Below are 23,905 nucleotides of genomic sequence, written 5' to 3'. Positions count from 1 at the left end.
GCCACCTTCCCCCGCCGCCTTCTTCAAAACAGGTTACACTTCGGACATTTTTCCCTTTAATGAAGCTAACAGCAAACTGATAACAAAGACAAAACTTGGAAGCAATTTAAAAGGTGAAACAAACAGGTTCAAGCACTTGGCCTGGATGCCCCGAAAGCTCAAAACCCAGTCACAGCAGCACAGACTGACTGACTCCAAAGGCACATGGCACCAGATTACACGCACGCACACACGTGCACGCGCAAGTGCACACATACACACACACGCCCTTCTGTTAGGACACCACATCACTGAGCCCGCCGGCAGTACAGTGACCCTGTGAAGTGCACCTCACTGATGACAACAAGAATCCCAGATTTCTGTCCTAGTAACAGGCATGAAAGGCCGGCCACTGTGCTGGGCACTGCACGCCCATGGCCTCCACCCAGTGAAGAGGGAGAGTTCCTAACTCACTCACCCAGAAGAAGGCTCAGAAAAGCTAACCCCTTTGCCAGGGCACATGGTGAAGAAGTGTGGGACTTGGGACGAAAACTACCTGTGCTGGGACTCGAGACCTCTGTGCCGCTCTGGCCACCCACTGAGTCCCATCCCTTGCCCTTCTTCCTCGCAGGACCCCATGCACAGGGGAGGCCCGCTCTGAGCCCCAAGTCCCTGGCCAAGCTGCAGCTGCTCCCGGCACCAGCCTGGGAGGCAACACTGGCCTCTGAGGGGCAGGAAGAAGGGGTGAGGGTGGTCAGGTCACAGTCTGCTCACCGACCTGGAGAGTGAACACCAGGGAAAGCAACCCTTTCCCTGCTGGTGCGTGCCGTCTTGATGTGATGCCGAGGCCACGCATCTATCGTGATACCCAGGGGTGTGGCTGAGGGTGAGACACACATTGGGCGGAGCAGAAGGTGGAGGAGTACGCATTCCTGAGGGCAGAACAGCACCGCTGGGAGGCATACCCCCGCTCCCATCCACATGCACGCACGTCCCTGCACAGGGCTGCCTATGGCTTGCCCTCCAAGCCGGAACTGGTCTGACGCTTCGTCCTCAGGACCACAGTGCTCTGAGACTCTCCACCTGAACTAATAAGATGGCAGCCTCGAGCCAGAAAAGCATCTGCAGCCACGAGGCAGACTGTATCCACGGGGTTGGTGCTGCTTCAGTGTGAGATCTTGGTCTCTAATTAAGTGGATTTGGTATAGAATGAGAAGACTCCTCCGACCACACATCCAGTTCGCCAGTCGATCTGAAGTCTATCTGTCAAGTGTACCTTGTTAACTGTTTGCCCCTGAGCAAGAAAACCTTGGGGCCTCAGCTTCCCCACCTACGTGACCAGCTACCTGGACGAGCTGAGGAATGGATGGCACACACCCAGCCCCTGGCACATGGGAGGCACTCAGTGGTAACTTTAGATTCTTCACTAACTGCCACAAACTGAAACACAACCCCAGTGTGGCAGAGGTGCTGTTTCCATTCCCAGGGGCTTTTTGAAAACAGGTCTAAAAGAGACTTTGCTGTGACTCATCTGTCATGTCTCCAAAGGCTAGTGTCTGCCCCCTGTCATCACAGTGCCCACAAGCCAACCAGCCATCTGCAATCCTGTGAGCCGTCTGGCTTTGTGTGAAGGCTCCCGGGCTCCAGCCTCTTACTGCGAGTCCTTACTGCATCCAGCACTGCACACAGCACAACCAGACGCAGCCACGCAGAGGGCCGAGAGCCGCAGGGGCACCTGAGAACACTCCTGCTCCGTCACTTCCTGGCTCTCTGTTTACCATCGTCCCTGTGCCAGTTCCTCAGGGTCTCCAAGTAGTGACTGTCGCCCACCTTATGGGATTTCGGTGACCTTGTCCAAGTGCCAGCACAGGACAGGCACTCAGAGACCGTTAAAATACAGAGTCTCAGTCACAGCTGCTAACTGGATGACAGAAGAACATGGTGGTTTGCTCCCCGATACTTCCGACATTCTCTACCCTGGCCCCCCGCTAGCTGACCAGCTAGATAACCAACACTGCCCTTCTTCCGTATGTGTCCATCCAAGGAAGGCAGAAGCCTGGCCCGCCTCTGTCCAGGCCATGACTCTGCTGGAGGCCTGTGCTTACCAGGAACCTACTTGTCTTGACTCCGAACCATGTCTATGCAAGTGAACTTAGAAGCAGCAAATACACACTTGAATTAGATCTTATGCAAACCAAAGACGTTTGAATGCAAAAAGGTTACTCCCTGGAAAACCATGGTGACTGCTTAGGGAAGAGTCACCAAAGACAGACTGCTTTAAACTAAAATTAGGAGAGAACAAAAACATAACACATGGAGGGGGGATTATTTAAAATCTAGAAGGTACTCCACTGAAGATTTTTTTAAATTCTCTTAGTTCTCACTCTATTTGGAAGAAACGCACAGAAAATCATAAATTGTGGCTGTGGTGTAACTAGAGCAGCAGTTTGAAACTGGGACCCTGAGAAAGAAGATGCCTACCAAGAAGGGCCCCTGGTGGCTTCCCTGGGCTCAAATAAGAACAAAACAAAAGCAGACCCTAGCAGCCCTCTCTCACAGAGCTGCACTTCAGGGAGGAGCCTGCACTGAGCTGCCCCTGCACCTGTCCCTGCAGCTGGTCTGCCCCTACAGAGGAGACCGGGTCCGATTTCAGCCAACAGGATTCCAGTGGAATCTGTGCAGCTATATCCCATCAACACCTTTACTGACCAATCAGAGCAGCTCCTTTGAGGACAGTGCCTTTAGGACCAATCAAACTGCAAGGACGTGGAGTCCTCATTTGCATGAAGATGGGCCAATCAGGGATCAGAGGCAGGGATTTCTGTCTATGTCAGTGAGCTCCCCTTGGGCTCAGAGAGCACAGTTCCCCCTTCCAGCAAAGGCTGAGCAGGGCAGTCTTGTGTTTCCCTGGCTAAAGCTGAAACACCAGAGTGGAGTACACCACACCACATTGGACTACACCGGACCAGAGTGCAGTATACCGGACCAGAGTGCAGTATACCGGACCAGAGTGCAGCACACCGGACCAGAGTGCAGCACACCGCACCAGAGTGGAGCACACCGCACCAGAGTGGAGCACAACGCACCAGAGTGCAGTACACCACACCACATTGGAGTACACCAGACCAGAGTGCAGTACACCACACCACATTGGAGTACACTGGACCAGAGTGCAGTACACCACACCACATTGCAGTACACCGGACCAGAGTGCAGTACACCAGACCAGAGTGCAGCACACCGCACCAGAGTGCAGTACACCGCACCAGAATGGAGCACACCGCACCAGAGTTGTGCTGCCGAGCTGAAGAGGGGCCAGGCCCCGGCACGCCTGACAACATGCTCTTTTCTCGGCTGGGCTGTACCACCACTGAGCTATTTCACACTGAATAAAGTCTTCTTCACCACACACCAATCTGGGAATTCCTGCTGGCACTAAATTGGCACCAACAACCATCTGTTGACACAACTCAAGTCCTCAGCCTTGCATCCGGCAAACGGTGAATGAACACGTACACAGATGCGTGTGCATAAAAACCTGCTGGATGTCCTTGTCATTCTCCCTTTTATCTTTTCCCATTACTGGGTCCCAGTCACAGTGGCTGAAAGAAACAGGACGTTTCCCATTTAAACATGTCGTAAGCATTACAAGGTACACGATACAGACAAATTAATGAGGCTCTAATGCCTATGTTTTATATCAGCAAAAGCATTACCCACGCTTTCTACGGCTCTTCACTTTGTGATAATGTCCTTTCTTCTAACCTTTATACAGTCCTGGATGGACAGGAACATCGAGCCCAGAAGCAGAATGCCCAACCCTTATGTCCGCTCCATACAGAGCCCATGCTGATCAGTTCTCCTAGAATGGCCCTGGCACGGTGCAGGTACATGGTCAATTCTGTGAATGACCAAATAGAAGGCAAGGGAGTTTCCAAAAAATCACTCAGGAAAAAAATTGGAATTTTTCTACATTAGGGCCCTTACTAAATTATATTAAGAAGTACTCTTTGAATTTCTCAATGTGGAACCCACAAAACCCTTTTAGAAAGACATGTTGCCCTAAACACTTTAATCACCGCCGGTAAGAAGTATACAGGGTCACCCTACAAAACTGAAAAACCAAGCAGGCTGAGAAACCCAGCCGCCGTCCAGCCTCCGCAGCAGCCAGGCCGCGCGGTGCACGCAGCACGTTCACAGATCTCCGCAAGTAGTGACCCGTGAGGCAGGTGCCCCAGCAGGCCGATGAAGGGCCCACAGGCCCAGTCTTAGGCAGTGGGTACTTGTCACTTGGTGTAACATTTCCAGGGGCCGTGTAATTAACCGATTGAAAACACACCTCATCTCAAATGGCTCCTGGGAAGCGAGAGTCTCTGCTAACCAGGTCAGAGGGTTCCATGTGACCGTGATCACCAAACCCCAGGAAGAGGTGCCGGTGAAGAGTGGGGGAAACCGTTTCATGAACCCAACATGAATTAATACGTTTCACACAGGATTTATTCCCCATGTCTAGCTAACTAAATTAATAAACAATCTACACAGACGTTTGTTTATCTATGTACCTAAGAAGTTCACATGTTCCAACTGGCCCAAAAGAAGTTTAAGGAGCTCTCGTTGGGAAACGGGGGGACTGTCTTACATTACAGCCACCTGCTACTGAGGCAGAGGTGGTATTTGCTGACTAATAATATGAGTGCCCATCTATTAAGCAGCATCCAGCATGCAGCTTTGCTATGATCAATTCCGATGGGCGCTCAAGTACAAAGAGCTTATTTGGAAGTAGTTTTCAGCTCAAATGTACAGGCTTCTTACTGTACAACACTCCGTCCAGGACTTCTGTGTGCCCAAGAGGACTCCCCCTGCCAAAGTCAGTGAATAAAAAGACTTTACTTTTTCCTCTCTGAAGGTGATCAAATACAGATTAGATTTAATTCAGGCTCTTCCAGAAACCCAGACTTAGTCCTTATGAGATGGGCGTGCAAAGAAGAAAGGACTGGAGGTCACACTTAGCTAACCTAACAAACGAAAGAAAGAAATGTGGTCGAAAGTTCCCGAAAGCTCAGAAAACATGAACAGAGACTAAAAGCTACATTTGCCTATAAAGTCAATCAATAATCCCAAAATTTACTCAACAAAAAATTAATTTCCTGTTCCCAAGTGGCATTTCTAAAAGTTAAGTTAAATCCCTTGACACTTTTTTTTTACTTCTACAAACGCCAACAAGAGTTCAAGGCGCTGAAGCTTCCTTCCAACCTCCTGGTCAAAGGCAGCTCCTGTGAGATGAACCCAGAGGACCCCTGTGAAGCATGGTCAAATGTTTCACGGAAGCACCATTCCAAACGTATTTCTTCTCTGACCTTTATTGTAATACCTTCAGTAAAATCAGCAAGGGCAGAGAGGGAAAGTTTGCAACTATGAAACAACAGTTGTAACTGGATTTAATCGCAATCAAAACCAAAGAAAAACGCACTTCCTCTTCAGCAGTGACCCACTGTAGATATGCCTGGACAATTCCTGACCACCATTCCTCCTGACCACAGAGAAAACCCACCTGGAAGACACTGAACTCTGAGGCTCAACACCCCAGGGTGTAAGTTCCTGACCTCGGAGATGCTGCAGGACCGCGTAATCCGCGCGGCAGACTTTCCCCAGCATCTCGGGATCATACACACTGGAAGGACTACTGAAGTGGTCTGTGCACGGCCAGTTCCTTAAATGGTTAAAAGAACAGGAATACAGGTGTGTTCTCTAAAACAAATAATCGCAATAAATCAACAATGTATTTTTTCTACATTTGAAGAAAATCTAAAATATGAGTACCTTGTTTCTCCCTTCCCCCAGCATCTATGGGCTACAACCCCCCCACCCCAACAGTTTCCAAGGGGCAGAGGGTGTAAAATTACACTTTCTAAGTAGCTTTTGAAACCAAATCACTAAAGCCCTCAAGATAAGGTCTTTGACTAAAATAGAAGCAGTGGGTGCCTACAGTGTAGTTGCACACGCACAAAAAACCTCCAAGACCCACGTGGAATGCAACCCTGCCTAAGAGCCCAGGAGAGGACCAGGGCTCCAACAGACGGGCAAACTTCTCCCGGCTGCAGGTTAACCCCTTCCCTAGTGTTGAACAGACTTTGTAATTTGCATTCCTCCACCCACTGTCACACACACTTCCCTCCGCCCAATCCTCCCTGGCCACACAAGCAGGACCCCGTCTTCCCAGGGACCGGAGCCTGGGAAACATTAACCACTAACTTTACCCAGGCAGGTGGACCTGTGCAGAAGACTCATCTGGAGGTCCAGGGAAAGAAGGTTGTTTCTGGAAAGAGGGGAGGCCCAGCAAAGTTTAAGGGGGTGAAGGGCTGGAAGTGAGCCAAGGACAAGAAGACATGGGAGGATGGGGTGTTGGCACCCCTATGAACGCCAACAAGGTCCCCTGGGACCACATGGCACCACAGAGCGAGCAGGTGGTGGGGGAGGGAGTCGAGGGAGGGGATGGATGGAAGGCACGTGCCACAAGAAGTTCAGTAGAAAGGGGGTAGATTGGGGTGGGGTAGGGTGGGGTGGGCGGACTAGGTGCCCAAAAGTTGGTAAGTGTAACTTGAAGGGTTACATTTAGGAGTCCCTGGAGGGAAGTAAGTTGGAGAAAGAAGCGCAAGGAGGTCATTACAGAGCCACCTCTAGTCTCCTGTGCCCCTCACCACTGGCTCCCCATCCCACGCGTGCCCCCACCCCTCACACACACCTTGGCTCCTCCAAGACCACTCACCTTTGCCGGGGGCGCGCTCCTGCTGGTCGCCAGCTCTCGCAGACTGCCCGCCTCCACAGGAAAGCTCGGTGAGCCCGGGGCGCTGCCCACCGCGCGGCCCCCGCCCTCTGCGAGCTCGGAAGCCGCCCCGGAGCCCGGGCTCGGGCGCGCGGGCGGGCTGCCGCCGGGACTGGCGCTAGCGCGGGGCCTCTGGCGGATGCCATCCAGCAGACGCACCAGCAGGATGTTGGCGGGCAGCTCGTCCACGCCGCAGCCCACCAGGATGCGGCACTCCGGGCAGCGCAGCTCGTGCCGCGAGCACACGATGCTCTCCAGACAGCGGCGGCAGAAGGTGTGCTGACAGGGCAGCACCTTGGCCGTGGTGTCCAAGCGCTCCAGGCACACGGAGCACTCCAGCAGATCCAGCAGTGACGACTCATCCATGTCCTCGCCCGCAGCCGTGGCCGTGGCCCGCCGCCGCCGCTCGCCCGGCCTGTCGTCGTCGCCCTCGCTCTGCGCAGCAGCGGCAGCCGCCTTGGACGCGCATAGCCAGGACGCTCCGAGCAGCATGGGGGAGGCGCCGGCGGCGGCCGCGCGCAGCTGTCTAGGTCCCGGGGCCGGAGGGGGGCCCACCGCCCGCAGCGGGCATCAGGCCGGAGAGCCGGGCTCCGCCAGGACTTCCTTCACCCGGGCCGGTGGCCCCAGGCTCCAGCCTCCGCGGTGCAGAGCGGCACGCCGACCGGTTTGCGCGGCGGGCACTGGAGTTGCGCACGCCGCGAGCCAACTCCTGGCCAGTCCTGCGGAGCGCGGCGCCCGCGGCTAAGGGCTACACCTGGGCCGCGGCGTGTCCTCCCTGCGCAGTGCTCCAGGGGAGCCGCCGGGCACGTCACTCAGCGGGCTCCGAGCTCCAAGTGGCCTCCCGCGGCAAGAAGCCCCGCGGCAGGAAGTGAGGGGAGCGGCCGGTGGGGTCCCCGGGGAGCAGCGTGCGCGCTTCCCCGCGCTGCTGCTGAGCCGCACCGCCCCCGCGACGCTCCATGCGCGCTGGGCCGGTCCGCGATTCGCCGTCCCCAGTGGGTTCAGCCGGACCCTTTCTCTTCCTCGGCCGCAAGCACGTGCGCGGGGAGCGCGCGGAGGTCACGGTCACTGGGGGGCGCAGAAAAGGAGTCGCCGCGTCCGCTGGACCTCCCTTCGCACGGGCGCAGGCCGGCGACAGTCCTGCCCCTTAGGGCACCTCCAGGGCTCCCGGGGACTCCGAGCGAGCCCTTCCGCGCAGGCTGGGCCTTGATCCACTCCAGGTTCCTGTCTTCCCTTCGGCTCTCCGCCTCAGGCAGGGTTGTCTCCTCCCGACGCCGCCGCGAAGGAAAGTTTGATGGGTGTTATCCCGACTGCCTTCTTGGCGAGCCGCTTGGGCACATAGCCAACACCCGGGCATCCACCGCGACAACTCCCTGGAGCGCTCCCGGCCCGTCCCCTGCTCAGAGGGCGCGCAGCAGTGACAACCCCGGAGCTGCGGGTGTGGGTGCGGGGACGCCCCGCACAGCTCGAGCGGTAGGCGCCTGGGTCGGCTGGGGCGCCCGGGGTCGGCTGCGGCTCCTCCCGGCGGCTGCTCGCTGCCTCTGGAGCGGCGGGTGGGAGGCTGGCGCCGCTGCCCGCCAGATCCACACCCTCGCGCAGGGCACGGGTTCCGCGCCCCACCCACCCGCGGCCGGCGTAGTGCGAGGGACCCCGGCGCCGTCTCGCGGACCCCGCTGCAGTATCTCCTCGGGTGGCGCAGAGGAAGGGAAACCCGCGTACTCCTTCCCGACGCCCCGGCTTCTGCGAGCGTCAGAGGAACGGAAGTGCGTACGGAGGAGCCGAGCCGCCGGGAAGTTCGGCCGCGCGCGGAGCCGGGATTCCCTGCCGCGCGCTGCCCCCTCGCGGCCGCGTCGCGTTCCCGCCGGGGCCGCCGCGAAGGCTCGGCCCGCCTGGCAGTCCGCTCGCCGCCCTGAAGTCCAGTGAAACTGCTCGGGGAGAAAGTCTGTTCGCTGAGGCTTAAATGCCAAGAACGTCCCTGTGAATGATTTTCTACCATCCTGGACTCAGCCCTGTGAGGTCATTATTTTCACCTCACTGTACACGGGAGGAAGGTGAGACTTCTAGTTACAAAATCACTGAGGCTGAATTGTGTTCGTTTTGTGTCTCCAGAAACTGACACAGAAAAACAGTTCGCACTTCATTGGACTGTGAGCTCCGCATAAGCGGCATGTTTTATACGGTAATATCCCGGTGCCTAGGACAGTGCCCGGCACAGAGCAGGTTCCCAATGAATCATTCGTGAGTTAATTTTAAAAGTCCTCGGATCTTAGCATCTCAATTCCAGTTCCCCTGGGCTCAGGTCAGGCTGCCAGGTCCCCGGACTTTGCACTGAGGATGGCAGGAGACCTTCCCCCTGCTTTGCAGAGAGGATTCCGCGTGTACTGCTCACGCCAGCCCTGGAACTGTGTGAGGCGGAGGGCCCGCGGAACCAGGGCGCGGACCTCCCGGGGCCCGGGGTGCACAGAAAGGCCTCCAGTTCTCCCTTTTACTGCTCGACCCGGCCTGGGAACAACAAGGAGCGATTCTCCCAAGGCTCTGTGTGCGAACAGCCGGCACCAGGTGTCAAACTCGGCTCAGCAACCTCAGTCCTCAAGTTCCGGCTGCGAGAAGCATGCAGAGCTGAAAGTGCGAGGTGACAAAGTGTATTTAGAAAGTAACAGAAGCAGAAGTGAGAAGAAACGGGCTCCGGAAACAAGTTCCAGGAAAAGAAGGACCCTTGGAGCTTGGGAGGGAGGGGGAGAGGAAGGAAGGGATGGAGGGGGCAGGGACAGGGGGACAGGGCGCGGCCAGACCATGCGCAGGGCAGGAGCGAACCAGGGCCTTGGGGAAAGAAGGGTGTGGGGAGAGGCACAACCTGTACCCAGAGGAAGCTGCACTGTGTCCTCCATTCTCGGCTTTATTCTGAGGTCTCGGGGGAGAATCTCAATAGAATAGTCAAGAGCTTTCTAGGTGTGTCTCCACTGACGGGTAGCACCAGAGGAGGGGTCTTGGTGACTACAGCTGGTCCTGATGTCAGCCATGGGGTGCCTAGGCCTGTTTGCTGTATTTGGGGGCCTGGAGCCAAGATGTCATCTCCTGGGTTAATGCCTAAGGGAGTGGTCCTGCAGGGGCTTGTAGTTTGCCTGTCGCTAGGCACCCAAGGCTCTCCGCCCAGGTGACCCTCTGCACCTAGCCCATCATTTCTGCTCTGCTCACACCTATCTAACTGCCTGTGATAGACCCAGAATGCTTAATCCAAAAGCAGGTGGCAGGGACACAGGACACCCCCAGACACCGGGAAGGCTGGGCCACCTGTGATGACGTGTCCTGGGTGTTTTTGGTTACGAGCAGCAGAAACCAGCTTTAGTTAGGTTTTCAAAGGGGCAGAATCAATGAGGAGAGTCAGGGCCCCCAGCTGAGGGCTGGGTTCCGGCAGACGACCCCAGTACGTTGCCCTGCACCTTGCTCTGTGCACTGAATGCTCCTTCCCAGGCTCACACCAGCGGCCTCTACTTCTCACCCACGAGACAGGAAACGTGGGCAGAGCCGTGATGCTGCGTCAGTGGCTCCAGCCCTGCCAGAGGCTGAGAGCTCTCAGACCCAATCAGCTCCGCCCAGAGGGCCACTCTGGATCCGTGTGTGCTGGCCACAGGAGCAGGTTCACTTGAACCCTGCCGGCACCCTCCAGCGTCACACAGAAGGGGAGTCAGAGTCTGCAGAACGATGCCCATGCCTATGCCCCTGCTGGCAGCCCAGAACCACCATCCTCTCTGTCTTACACAGCTGGGGCCACAAGAGCAAACCTGTCCAGACCTCGTCTCTTCCCCCTGCTCCATGAGCCCTGCCTTAACCCCTCCCGCGGAACAGCTGGGCGGCGGGCAGGCGAGGCCACGGAGCTGGGGGGCTGCAGCGAGCTGGGCCGGCCCAGCCTGTCACCACTGCCTCGAGAAAATGAGGGCCCGCGTTGCCAGACCCGCCTACTTTTCAAGAGAAGTTGGAAGACCTGCTTTTTATGTGAGACCTGATGTTCAACAATTGGCAACCATTTCAGCTCTCAAACAAAACACCGTATTAGCCAAATAAACTGGACGTGGGCCAGCGTGGCCCACAGGCCACCCGCCTGCATTTCTGGTTGGAGCAGCTGCGTGCAACGCGCTGCAGTGTGAAGGGGTGGGAGGGTGTGTGCAGAGCGGTCCGAGTGTTCCAAACGCAGTCCTGTTACCCGGTGAAACGTGCACGTGCTCAGTCGATCGTACGTGAACGATTTGGAGACCTGGCCTAAGTCATTCACAGGAGGAGATCTGGGAGTTCAGTGACCACAAGCCTGGTGTGAGCCAACATGAGTCACCAGTGTGGTATGTCTGCCCAGAAATGTGATGAGTCTTGGGAAGCATTAATGGACGACGCTAAGGGTGAAGATATGGAAATAAATCATCTCGTTGGACCTCAGGCTTGTCAGCTCTCATTTGTAGATTACTTTCGATTCTGGGAGCAAGTATGAATGAAGGGTAGTGATGGATCCAGAGCCCCCCCCCCCCCATGAATTTCGGGTGAAGGAAGACAGTGTTTTCCAAAGCAGCAGCAGCCCAGAGGAGACAGGGTGGGTGGCTGTGGGCCAAGGTCTTGGCTGCCCGGGGTCTGAACTCCTTAGATTTGGGTGAGTCTCCCACTGGTGAAAGTCAGACACCTTTTTCCAGCTGAGGTGCGGGGATGTGACCCAGGCTTGGCCAGTGGACAGCTGCCCAGCCCTGTGCCCGGTGCACGGTAGGTGGCTGCCCAGGGCCATGGAGTCCCAGGTGCAGGAGTGTGTGCAGACTCCGGTCCCCGAGTGCTGCCTCAGGAACAGGGTCCGGCTGCTGCACCGATGTGACTGGGGTGCTGGGCCTGGGCTGTGGCCCCTGCTGCTTTGCCCGCTTTCTTGGCCATGCTATGAGCTTTCCAGTTTAATGTCATTTATTCTTTTTTTATTAAATCAACCAGAGTTTGTTTCTGTTGTTTGCAACAGGGAACTCTAATTGATACATAATTTATTATCAGTCATAGGCCAGTGAAGGCCGTCGATGGAAGACAACTGTCACTGAAGAGCAGCCCCTCGGCCTTCGTGCTGGGGAAGCGTCAAGGCCAGCCACTCCGGTCATGCCACAGACAGGTCCCGAGGTGCCCGTCCCGTCAGGCGCCGGCGAGGGCAGAGCCTGTCAGGGTGAAGGAACCCCTGTGGCCTGTCAGGCCGGTGACATCGCCTCGGTCAGCCTCAACCACATCTTCTGCAAAGTGGAACACGAAATGTTTCCTCTCCTGTGGGCATGAGGTCCTTGAACTCTCGGAGCCTGAACAACACGTTGGAAAAGTACATTTGTTTCGCCTTGTTATCAGTGGGAGAACTGAAATGAATTAAAGGTGCAGGAGGCAGATGTCAGCTAAGCGTAGAGAGGGACGTTAGGCTGCGTTGCCCAGCCAAGCACAGGCTGTCCTAGGAAATGGGAGCCCCCATCCCCAGAAAAATCAAAGCACATTATGTCTGTAAGGAATCCTGTGAGATCCATTTTCATCTCTCCCACAAAGCACCTCTGAAGTGGGTGTATGGTACTGATCATCCAGAACCCCCCTTGAAGAAGCTCCCCATCCCCAGTCCACTGGCCCTCGAGGAGGGCCCGCCCCATCCCCAGGCCTGTGCCCAGCTAGCCATGTGGCCTCGGCTGGCCTGTCCGAATCGTTAGCCCGAGATGATGAGTTCGGGGCAGGCTCGTAGCTCGTCAGCAGCAGTGAGCTTCGGCGCTGAGACGTACAGACAGATGTTGAAAGAGGGGGAAGTTCTCTCTTCCTTTTGATTCTGAGCCTTGAAGATTTCAACCCTGATATTTCAGGGGCCACCGTCCCTGCCATGTGAAGACGCTGGAGCACAGGTGAGAGCAGGGGAGGGGGAGAGGCATGGGGAGGAAGAGGGGCAGAGGAGGGGAGAGGGGGAGGAGGAGGAGGGGGAGGAGGAGGTGGGGGGAGGGGGGAGGAGGCAGGAGTGCCCTGATGATTCACGGACCATCCGTGTCTGGATGGACAGCACCTGAATCTCCGTGAGCTGTCATGAGCCTGCTCTTGCTTCTGCTGGCTGGAGCTGGACTCCTGTCACCTGCAATCAAATGAGTTTCGGTCACCCCACCTTCCTGTGGCTGCTCTCACCCCCTCATTTCCCAAGGTCAAGGTCAGAACAGAAGCCCCCTTGAAAGTTCCCCTCACGTGCACCTCCTCAGCGGTGTTTGCAGCTCCCTGGCATCACTAAGACTTGGCACCCCAAGTGCTCCATTTCCATACCTGCCAGTTCTGTGTGTCTGTCTCACTGGGCCAGGGCTCCGCTGTGCTCAGTCCCTCCTGACCCATCCGTCTACACTGCAGGGCCAGCCTTACTGCCTGCGGCTTCTCCGGCAGCCGTGGCTCTCTCCATCCCCCAAGCTCCTTCCCAGACGCACCCCTCCTGTCCGTTTCGTGTGCAAACTCTGCTGCGTCTTTCTGCTCCTGGTCGAGACTGCAGCAGGCTCACGGGCCACCTCCGCCAGGAGGCCTTTCCTGGCTGCCTCTCTCTAGAATCTCTTCGGCTCTTTGTCCTTGCACCTTGCATATTGTCTTGCCTTCTATTTATTTTGCAGTGATCTTATAGCCCCTAGCAGCCCACACACTCCTCAAGAGCAAAGGCTGTTTTATTGGTCTTTAAGACTCGTCAGTATGTCCTGAGCACAGTAGGCGTTCCGTAAGCAAACATCTGCGGAGCTGGACAACACTGACTGTGAAGAGGCTGAGAGAGTTGACCTCTAAATGCTCTCTTACTCCAAACTGTGTGTGACCTGGAATTTCTGTTGCCTTCTTTTTATAGAAAGAATGAAACTCTCAAAATAACTTCATGTCGCATGTATTGTGAGTGTGGGCATGAGGTCGCGGGCTCCTCGTAGCTAAGGAGCTCGGCGTTTTGGTACCTGGAAGGGTTGCATCTGTGATGACAGAGAGGAGGTGGAGGGCCTCCCGCAGCTCTGTCCACAGTCCTGGGGCCTTCCCAGCAAACACCTACCTCGTGACATCGGCTCTCTCTTCTCTGCAAAGCACATGGACTTGTCTCCACTCCACATCCGCCCCAGCACATCCTTATCTGTGTGTCTGTTCTCGTGAGCAACCCCTACCCCGGGTTCAATTAGCCCTTCGAGTCCATTGCCCATACATGTGAGCACCCGTTTGGCATGGAGGGCGCTGCCCACCCACAGGAACTGCAGTCTGTCTGTGCTGACACCTGCTACCGTGAGGGGATGAGCAGGTGCTGCAGCCCTGGACAGACTGGGCTTGCGGGCCGGAGGGGAGGGGACCCCCGGAGCGGCGGGGAGAGCCCTGCAAGGCCAAGGGCGCAGCCCGGGGAGCAGAGAGCCCACTGGCAGGACAGAGAACAGGGAGCGGTGGGTTTGAAGAGCAACTCGGAGGCACAGAGTGGACAGGCCAGGAAGCGAAGGTCAGTGGTTGGTGAGACCTGGAGACTCTGCAGAACCACGGAGAGGCTCTGCCGGGTGTGACCATGTCTCAGGAAGACTCCCCGGCAGCCTGGAAGTCAGTTATCTGAGCAAAGAGAAGTCCCTGAGAGACGCAAGAGTCGAACTCCCTGGCGTGAAAAGTACAGAGGGCGCACAGCCGTGTGCGGGGACCTCATGGCCTGTGCACACACGGCGGCTAAATGGCTCATTTTGTGTTATGTGTATTTTACCACAATTTAAAAATAAGGACAAAAATAAAATAACAAAGGAGTAGGGACTGGACTCGGGGGCCAAGTAAGGACCTTCGTCTGCAGGAGGGTGCAAGGGGCAGCTGGAAGCCGGGGCGGCCGGGGCGGGGGAGGGGCCCCGGGGCCGCATGCCCACCGTCCTGCAGATGGGAGCATGTGACCCTCCCCGCAGCCCCGTGAGGAGGCAGGAGGGTGCCGCCCCATTTCCCAGGAAGGATGTGGAGGCAGGGACAGGAGAGGTAACTAGCCCAAGGTCAGTGAAAGAATCAAGATTTGCATCCAGAGGGTGGAACTCCGGAGTCTATTTTATACCCACCACCCCTGGAGCTCATGGATAAGAGGAAAGCTAAAAATGCACGCGTGGCGCCCGGCCGGTGTGCTCAGAGGTCCAGCGCCGCCCCAGCGCACCCAAGGTCACCGGCTTGATTCCCTGTCGGGGCACATGCCCAGGTTGTGGGCCTGATGTTGATGCTTCTCTATCATCAATGTTTCTACCGCTCCCCTCTGTCTTCCTCTCTCTCGGAAATCAATAAAAACGTATTTTACCCTGGCTGGCTTGGCTCAGCAGTTAGAGCGTCGGCCCGCGGACCAGAGAGACCCGGGATCGGCTCCTGCTAAGGGCACGTACCTCGGTTGCAGTGTGTCCCCGGCCCCGGTTGGGGCCATGTGGGTGGCAGCCACTGGATGTGTCTCTCTCACATCTTCTTCCCTGTCTCCCTCATGCTCTATCTGAAGATAATGCAAATATGTCCTCAGGTGAGGATTAAAAAAAAACAACGTATTTTAAAAAAACAAAATAAATATGCACCCTTGAAATCATCAGCGCACTGGCTCTGGAAGCCCGGGGGAGGCCAGTGTCCCCGGGCAGAGCCCTGGGGAGCAGTGTTTCAGGGAAGCCACGTGAGGAGCATGTCGAGGGACTGGCCACAGAGATCAGGAAAGAAGCAGAGAGGTGGCAAGGACATTCGGCCCCCTCGGTAGTCCGCACCCAAAGGAAAGGCCAGTGAGAGGGGGTCACTCACTCACAGCCACGGCCGAGACCAGCAGGGCCGACCTGCCAGCCTCAGGGTCCACGCGCGTCCCGCTGCCTCTGTCCCCTCCCCAGGCCGCACCTCCCAGCAACCTGGTTTGAAATGCGATGAGCCGGCCCAGCCCAGCCATGCCGACGGGCTCAGGGAAGCAAGGCTTGCGAGGGGCGGTCAAAGCCCTGCTCACCTGCCCTCAGCCCTCACTGCCCCGCCCCTGCCCAGCACCAGCGCCCAGCACGGAGGTCTCTGCACCAGGAAGCCTTCTCTGTCCGCCTGCAGCAGGCTCTGCATGCCTGTGGCAGGCTCCAAACGCCAGGAGTGACCTTCACTGTTGATGGAGCACAGCTCTCTTTGTCCCTTGGGTCCCCCGCAGGGTTGAGCTTTGCTTACCCAACTCTTCACTGGCCGATTGCCCTCTCCAAGTCACGCTCCCGCGCCCTGCAGCTGCGTCCTAGGAGCCCGTCCTTAAGTCCTCCTTTCAGGGTCTGCTTCTGGGGAAACACAGCCGAAGCAGCATGCGATCCAAGCAAAGAGTGGGCGCTCAATAAATGTACCCCTCACCAATAAATGTGTCTCTCCCGTTTCCCCGCAAAGCCCTACCTGCTCTTTGCATCTGGACTTTCCCTCTCTGCCCCATGAACGCAGGTGCTTTGTCTCTCTCTCCTGAATCTCAGCTCCTTGAGCCCTGAGTTAAGTTGGCACCTCCCATTAGCACGCACACGCTTACCCACAGCAGAAGCTCAGTTAACACGTGCTGAACACACCCCATGTCACGGATGAGACATGAGGGGGAAGAAAGCAGGAAGGGCCCTGGACAAAAAGAGGGGTCCAGAGGGGCCAGTTTAAGGAGACAGATCAGTTTTATTTTAGGCGAATGAGTTGGAGGTGCCAGCAGGCCAGGGAGGCCAGCTCAAGACTCCGGAGGAAGGTCGGAGCTGGGGATGCGAATCGAGGAGTCATTTTCCTAGAGGTGACGGGTGAGCTGCAGGTGAGAAGGATAAGCCTGTGTCTTCCCTCAGACCTGCAGGGAGGACTTTCCCGCTTCCTGCGCAGGGGAAGGTCAGAGCACTGTCCGCCTGCAGGTTGAACTGCTCACAGGGTGATTTACTGTTACCCAAACATCACCGCGCCCGGTGCAGAGCACGACAGAGGAATCTTCTCAGCTGGCGGAACCCGCTGTGCGTGCACTTCACCTTGGAAGCGGCTGTTCTAGGTCATTACAACGTGATGTCATCGGTGCAAGTGCAGGCTGCGGAATTGCTCTGCAGCGTCTCAGCTTCGTTTCTTCATGTCGACATCCTTGATACCTGGTTAGGAGAACGGAAACTCCTTTCAACCCAAGTGAGCTGCTCCAGGTGAGTTGCAGCCTCTTCGTTGTAAAGGTGAGGCTCAGGTAGGTACCTCGAGTCAGGGCTTCTCTGTGCTGGAGGATGTATCTCAGTGCCCCTTGGTTACGGACAGGTAAGACCGGTGGGTGTCCACTGCCTGGGGGACATGCAATAAGACCAGTTTTTGTGCCTTAACAAAAGCTTCTCTTCCCGGAACCCCTTGGCATGTCAAGCTGAGAGGCTCGAGTCAGTCTCCAGTCTTCCCTCCCTTCACAAGGTCCTTTTCCCTGCAGTGTGTTGGGAGGACAGGCCACCCAGGTCCCAGGCAGTCACCCATCCACAGAAAGCAAGGCTGGCCTTGTCAACGTGAAAAACATTCAAACCATGCCCTGGCCGGTTTGCTAAGTGGTTAGAACATCGGCCGTCAGACCAAAGAGTCACGGGTTCGATTCTGGTCAAGGGCACATACCTTGGTTGCAGTTCAGTCCCCAGCCCTGGTTGGGATTGTGCGGAAGGCACCCGATCGATGTGTCTCTCTTGCCTCGATGTTTCTCTCTCTCTCTCCCCTGCCCTCCCCCTCCCTCTCTGTCTGAAGATAAAATTGAAGACTATCCTCAGGTGAGGATTAAAACAAACAGCGCAAAAGCAAAAACCAAAAAACATTCAAACCTATAGAGAATTTTTGTGACTTTATGTGAGCCAAAGTGTCAGCAAAATCTCAAGGAACTGAGCTAATACCCCAGAGAAGGGCAGTTCTGCACCTTGTTTTATGCATTACAATCAAAAGGGGAGACGTAAGTGGGTTACATGAGATCCACTGGTGATAGATCAGGGAGGTGGGAGGAAGCAAAGTCAGGAAACCTCTGGGATTGGATGAAAAGAACAATGATAGACACATACATCCCTTACATAGGGGGTTACAGGGTAGTTAACAGTCAGCAGTTAACTCAGTAATAATGAGGGGATTGTGGTCTCCAATGAGTGGTTGGTGCCTGTGCTTTGAGGGGTCCAGAAAAAAAGAAAATTACTCTCACATTGCAGAGACATGTCACCGTAGATGCAAAAGGACAATAGACAGGCTCAGTTAAGGTAAAGATTGACCTTTGTCAGGGAAGACACTGGCCTAGGACATGACTACCAGCCATAAACTGCTTCTAGTTCAAACATTTTCATTTCAGACCATCCTTTGTGGTTACTGTAGGTCTGAGTCTGCAAGGCCCCACGCAGGCCTCCCCTGAGCCGGTCAGGTTAGTGTGTGGCCCTTTCATCCACAGTGTCATAGCCCAGGTCTTGGTGCTCATGGGACGGCTGACCCAGCTGCACCTGTGGCCGAGGCTGGAAGACCGGCCCTCCCCAGCCTCCAGGCACACGGGGCTGCCTGTGTGTGACCTGGGTCGCCCTGCTGGCTGAAGGTGGCCTGAAGGGAGGGACTGGCCCTGCAGTGTCTCCTGGTGGCCCATCGCTGCCCCAGTTACAAAAGAGAGTAAGCCCAGACCCCTGACAGGCTGGGCCATACTGGGCGAACATCGACGGGGGTCCTCCCTCCCCTCACAGACCAGCAGTCGGGGCTGCCGCCGACTGGACGTCTGGGGCCAGCAGGGCCGCTCAGGAAGCAGGGGTAGCAGGTGCCAGGGGCCTGGTGCGGGCACTCCCTCCACACCCTGCACATCCCCCCAACATGCGCGGAAGCAGACCCAGCCTCTCAGACTAGAACGATGCCGAGGGAGGTCCAAGGCCAACCGCTGGACGGATTCGATTAGGTGGGACATGTACATTTTAAATGTGAATTTGTTCAAACTGATGGAACAGGCCTTCAATGAAACACATAAATCATAACTTATTCAATTTTAAAGCCACAAGCCTTTTGCTCTGATGAGGCATCGTGCCATGACTGCGGTTTCCACAGCGTTGTGACGTAAGTATTTCAAATCCCGTGACTGTGTTTTCTTTCACAGTCTTCAAAAGAATGATACAGATCCTCTCCTCCGGTAGGGACATCACACACTTATTTTCATTTGGCTCAAGAGCTTGGAAACTACTTAAATTTGTATACACACATTTACAGCACAGTTAATACTGTAAAGAAAATCCTTATTTAAATTACAGTCAAAATGAATGAAAATTAAATGTAAAAATGCTTTCCGAATGATCACAGTCTAATTGGCATTGAATAATATTTACTACCTGAATTCATGTCTTGGCAAAAGTACATCCTAAGTCACCCAAGGGGAGACTGTCAATTCTAAGTGATGCTGGTGTGTTTTCCCCAAAAATGTGAACCACTTTATGAGGGTGAAAGGCCAGATACTCCATCTCATGAGAAAGGGCAGGGGATCATCCACTGATAACATTCACCTGCTCCTGGGGAGAGACCAGAGTTGTGAATTAGCCAAGAGTTGTGTTTATCCTGAGCTGTGATGAAATACACAGAACGTTCTAGAATAAAATGCATGTGGAAAGTCTACCTGTGCTTTCCTGGTCATCACTTCCAGAAACGTCAGGGCCGACGGTGTTCCTGGTGTTAATATCAGAAGGACAGTCCTTGGAAACCCGGCTCACAGCCTGACGTGTGCCTAATACTCTGCTTTCCAAGGGAGGTGGCGGCGGTGACTCAGCTCCAGGACCAGAGCCTCAGGTTGGGGGTGGGCCTCCAGCCTCAGCCAGACGCCACCTCCCCCTCAGCGTCCGGACCTCTGCGAGGACATGGCGGCCAGGCCGGCCACACCTGGACAGTCCTTCCGCAGACAGGCCTGCCCCTTCCCTTCTCTGAGAACCTGGGAATGAATGTCACCCCTGTCCCCGTGACTCGACAGATGTTCCAATCCTGACTTTTGGGGTATATTTTGCTAGGAAGTCGTCTGGTGTGCCTGCGTGACTCTGTTGCATGCTTGCTCCTACCCAGACAGGAGCAGTGTCTGTGGGCCGTGTCATAGGATGTCACAGTGACATGTTCCAGTTACATCTTGCCGAGTGAAACACACCCCAAATCTCGCGGCTTAAAGCAATGGTCCTGTCCATTTTGCTCACACGTGGGCTTGGCAGGCTCGGGGGGAATGCTTCTCTCCTCACTCCCGGTGGGGCAGGCAGCCTGGCGGGCAGGGCTGGCCCACACTGGCCGGGCCTCGGAGTCGGAGGGCCACCTTCTCTCAGCCAGCTCTGCCACAGTGACAGTCACGAGAGCTCCCCGGACTGGAGAGCTGGGGAACACATCCCCTCTGCTGGGAGAAGACAAAATGGGATTGAAAACATGACTGTAGCCCTTTTACTGCAAAAATCCCGTCTCCCAAATACAGTGGCTTTGCTGCCCTATTCCAGTCCAATGGTGGTGGCTGCCATCTGCCTGTGTTAGCACGTCAGAGTCCGTCAAGCCTTGTTATGGTTCCTGGCGTCCCCATTCCACTGTCCCAGGAGCAGTCACCTGCCGGCGCTGCAGGACAGGTGCCCGGCTTCTCGCACAGGCAGAATCTTGTACGAAACTCCCAGCACCCTAACTGTGCCCTCAGCACTTCCACAACTCAGACTCAGAGACAGAGGGAGGCGGCCGGCGCCCCTGGGGTCCGCAGGCCCTGGGCAAGGACACTGTGCCTGGAGCAGAGGTGCTGACTTCTGTGTTAGGGCCTTTCCTGAACATCTACCCAGAGCTGGAGGAGGACGGGCTGCGCCCACGTGCTCAGTGCCCACCTGGGAGTGGCCGAATTTAAGATCAAATCTTTTTTACAGTAATAAGAACACGAGAACCACAGAGAGATGCCAGAATCATTCCAAGACCATTATCTTCAGGGAAAGAAAATTGATTCAATGTCCTTTTAAGTTCTCCTAATTAATCAGGATTCGTCGAGTTGAATCTCGAATCTATTGATACAAATTAAATGTAATTTGCACCCACATTTATGAAGTCTTATTTTGCCTATAAAGTATGATGGGGTAATAAGCATTCATATCACATAACTGGAAAACATAGTTTTATTAATCAGCAATGAGTTGTATTTGAAGGAAACAATTTAATTAAACTTGCAATAAATAAATAACTGGTCATTAAAAACCTATTATGCTCTTGAAATTTCCTGTGTCTGCCTGCCTTTAAGTAATTGCTTGCCTACACTTACGTTATTTATAATTCAGTACAAAAACCATTTTAAAAAATGCCATTAAGGTCCTGGATTAAATTCACATTAGCCATAAAATTCAGAGTTAGAGCGCCCACTTCTTCCTCCTCTCCCTGAGGTTTCGGGGCGCCCCGCGCTGCCCAGTGGGCGGAGCTCCTCCTTTCCCTGAGGTTTCGGGGCGCCCCGCGCTGCCCAGCGGGCAGAGCTCCTCCTCTCCCTGAGGTTTCGGGGCGCCCCGCGCTGCCCAGCGGGCGGAGCTCCTCCTCTCCCTGAGGTTTCGGGGCGCCCCGCGCTGCCCAGCGGGCGGAGCTCCTCCTCTCCCTGAGGTTTCGGGGCGCCCTGCGCTGCCCAGCGGGCGGAGCTCCTCCTCTCCCTGAGGTTTCGGGGCGCCCGCGCTGCCCAGCGGGCGGAGCTCCAGAGGCATGTGCTGAAGTTTCAGAACTGTTCACATTTTCATTGATAAAATGTAAACCTCCCCAGAAAGGAGTCCCCACTTTTCAAGAGCCCCCCATTATGTTTCCCGGGAGGAACAAGCCCTCGGTGTGTTCCTTCACTTATTGGAGGGACAACCTCAGCACAGCCAGGCTGTTGCTAAGGAAACACCATCACCCAGACAGGGCCCCTCCCCTCCCGCACAGGAAGCGGACTGCCCAGCACGGAGGAGGTACTAATAAATGTTTATTAAATAAAAGAATCAAATAATAGTAGAAGTTTGAAAAATACCATCTGTAGTAAGAGTTTGGCAGCACACAGGCCCTAGGTTTTGCAATAGCGCCTCAGTATTGGGGGACTGGGGCGGGGCATGCGCGCCCCTTCCCAGCCTGTGCCTCACAGCACCTGCGGGCTCCGCCTCTGCCCCTCCCGGCCTCGACTCTCCAGGCCAGGGCTCAGCTCTGTACAGGGCGGTTCAGGGAAGGACCAGACAGGTGGGTAAAGACTCCCGCGGAGCTCTGGGTTGAGAAGAGAAGGGTAGGGGAACTGCGGTGTATCAGGAGGGTGACCACACACCTGGTTTGCCCAGGACCCTCTAAACCTACCCGTTTCCTGCTGGGCTTTGTACGGTGGCGGCTTCGCTCTGCAGGAGCTCCGCTTCCCAGAACTCTTTTCCTGTATGTCTCTAGGTTAAGGTTGGCACAAAACAAAGTGTGCAAGTTAGCAGCCTCCCCCGTGTGCTGTGAAGGTCGGGAGGGCCAGGCGCCCTGCACACCCACCCTGACCTGGGAGCTGGCTTGTGGTTGGGCAGAGCCTCAGCCCTCCGGTCCTGGCCAGCACTCAAAGCCTGGTGCGGAGCCGCCTCTCCTGCAGATCAGCCCTGCGGCTGAGGTTGGAGCTGGTGAGAGACAGAGGTGGTTCCCATCTGTCCTGCGTCTTCTGCAGCGCGCACCCCTCATTCTGATCACCCACAGAGGCTCTGCTCCTCTGATCGAACTCTGGCCGACACCGTCATCTCGGCGCAATTACCAGTGCTCCCTAAGTATAAATGGATGGAAATGGGGGGAGGTTTAAATGATTGCCGGGGTTGCTGTGGGTTAGATGCCCCGTTGATTGATAGAACTGGAGGCACAAGAAATTAGGTTGAAATGTCTTTTTGTGGCCCAGGCCGTTTCTTTGATCCAGTCTTCCTGAGACAGGACCACTAGGGCCATTGCTTCATAAGCGTAACCCCTGCAGAGATAAGAACAATGGCAGTGCCCTGGCCGGTTTGGCTCAGCGGTTAGAGCGTCAGCCCTCAAACCAATGAGTCTCGGGTTCGATTCCAGTCAAGGGCACGTACCTCAGTTGCGGTTCGTCCCCGGCCCTGGTTGGGGTCATGCAGGAGGCAGCCACTCGATGTGTCCCTTTCATGTCAATGTTTCTCTCTCTCTCTCTCTCTCTCTCTCTCTCTCTCCTTTTCTCTTCCTCTCTCTCTCTCCCTCCCACTCTATTTGAACAAAAAAACAAAACAAAAACAAAAACAGGAAAAATGTCCTCGGGTGACGATACAAAAAAAACCAATGGCAGTGGTATTTGAATAAAGGTAAAATGAGGTGGCACCGAAGGTGACCTCATGGCAGAGACTGCACCCTTCCAGTGACCCTGCAAGTACAAGACTGCAGACGGGGCGGCCGGCTCCCGGCCCCTCTGCCGCGCCCGCGCACAGGACGGCCCCTGGCTGCAGTGCACCCCTCGCGCTCGCCCAGCTGTCTGTGCCTCCTGCCCCCACCTGCAGGGCTCTGGTTGTGTCCGGGTTCCTGAGCACGCAGGTCTAGTCTCCCACCCTCGCTTTGCCCCATCCTCTCAGTGGTCACCGAGGACTTTCTGAATTCTAAGCGTCCCTGGCAGCTCCCAAAAATAAAGAAGGCCTACAGAACATCAACTCTACACAGGAGCTGTGGGAAAAGACACTAAGAGATTAGGGCTATTTTTCCTGAAAAAGTGGCTAATTTGGGGGTTGCGTTGACAAATTAGAGAAGATGCCAACAGGTAGTTATGAATCCCAGGTGGGTCACTATTTGGTGAGGACAGTTAGGGAGATTGGCTTAGAGGTGTTGTGACCCGCAGTGGATTAAGTAGGTGGCTTGCTTGCATTCACAGCTAGTAGCTTGCAGGGCCTCCGTCTGCGAGTGGAGTCATGGCAGAGCCTTCCTCACGCACCTGTTGCGAAGGCTGGGTGGGTGTGTGTGAAGCACCGAGAATGGCCAACGGTAAGCTTTCCGTGCAGGTCACCGTTATGCTTACTATTACTCTCATGGTCATTGTTACCTTTTTCTTTACTGATTTTAGAGAGAGAGGAACAAAGAGTGAGCGAGAGACAGAAACATTGATGAGAGAGAACATCGATTGGCCTCCTCCTGCACGCCCCCTACTGGGGATTTGGCCCACCACCTGGGCATGTGCCCTGATGGGGAATCGAACCGACCACCTCTTGGTGCATG

The 23,905-nt window shown here is 55.5% G+C and overlaps 1 protein-coding gene across 1 annotated transcript in view; it reads right to left on the bottom strand.

The window, feature by feature from the left end:
* SH3RF3 (SH3 domain containing ring finger 3) overlaps positions 1 to 7,294 on the bottom strand; it is a 362,137-nt gene extending 354,843 nt beyond the window's left edge. The window contains exon 1 of the mRNA XM_036257011.1: positions 6,746 to 7,294. Coding sequence (XP_036112904.1) covers positions 6,746 to 7,294 — 549 coding nt within the window. The remainder of the gene's footprint in view (positions 1 to 6,745) is intronic.
* Positions 7,295 to 23,905: the final 16,611 nt, after the last annotated feature.

Source organism: Molossus molossus, unplaced genomic scaffold (assembly GCF_014108415.1).
Source record: "Molossus molossus isolate mMolMol1 unplaced genomic scaffold, mMolMol1.p scaffold_m16_p_12, whole genome shotgun sequence".
NCBI lineage: Eukaryota > Metazoa > Chordata > Mammalia > Chiroptera > Molossidae > Molossus > Molossus molossus.
The sequence above is the reverse complement of the archived record's forward strand: the minus strand, read 5'-3'. Positions and strand labels throughout refer to the sequence as shown.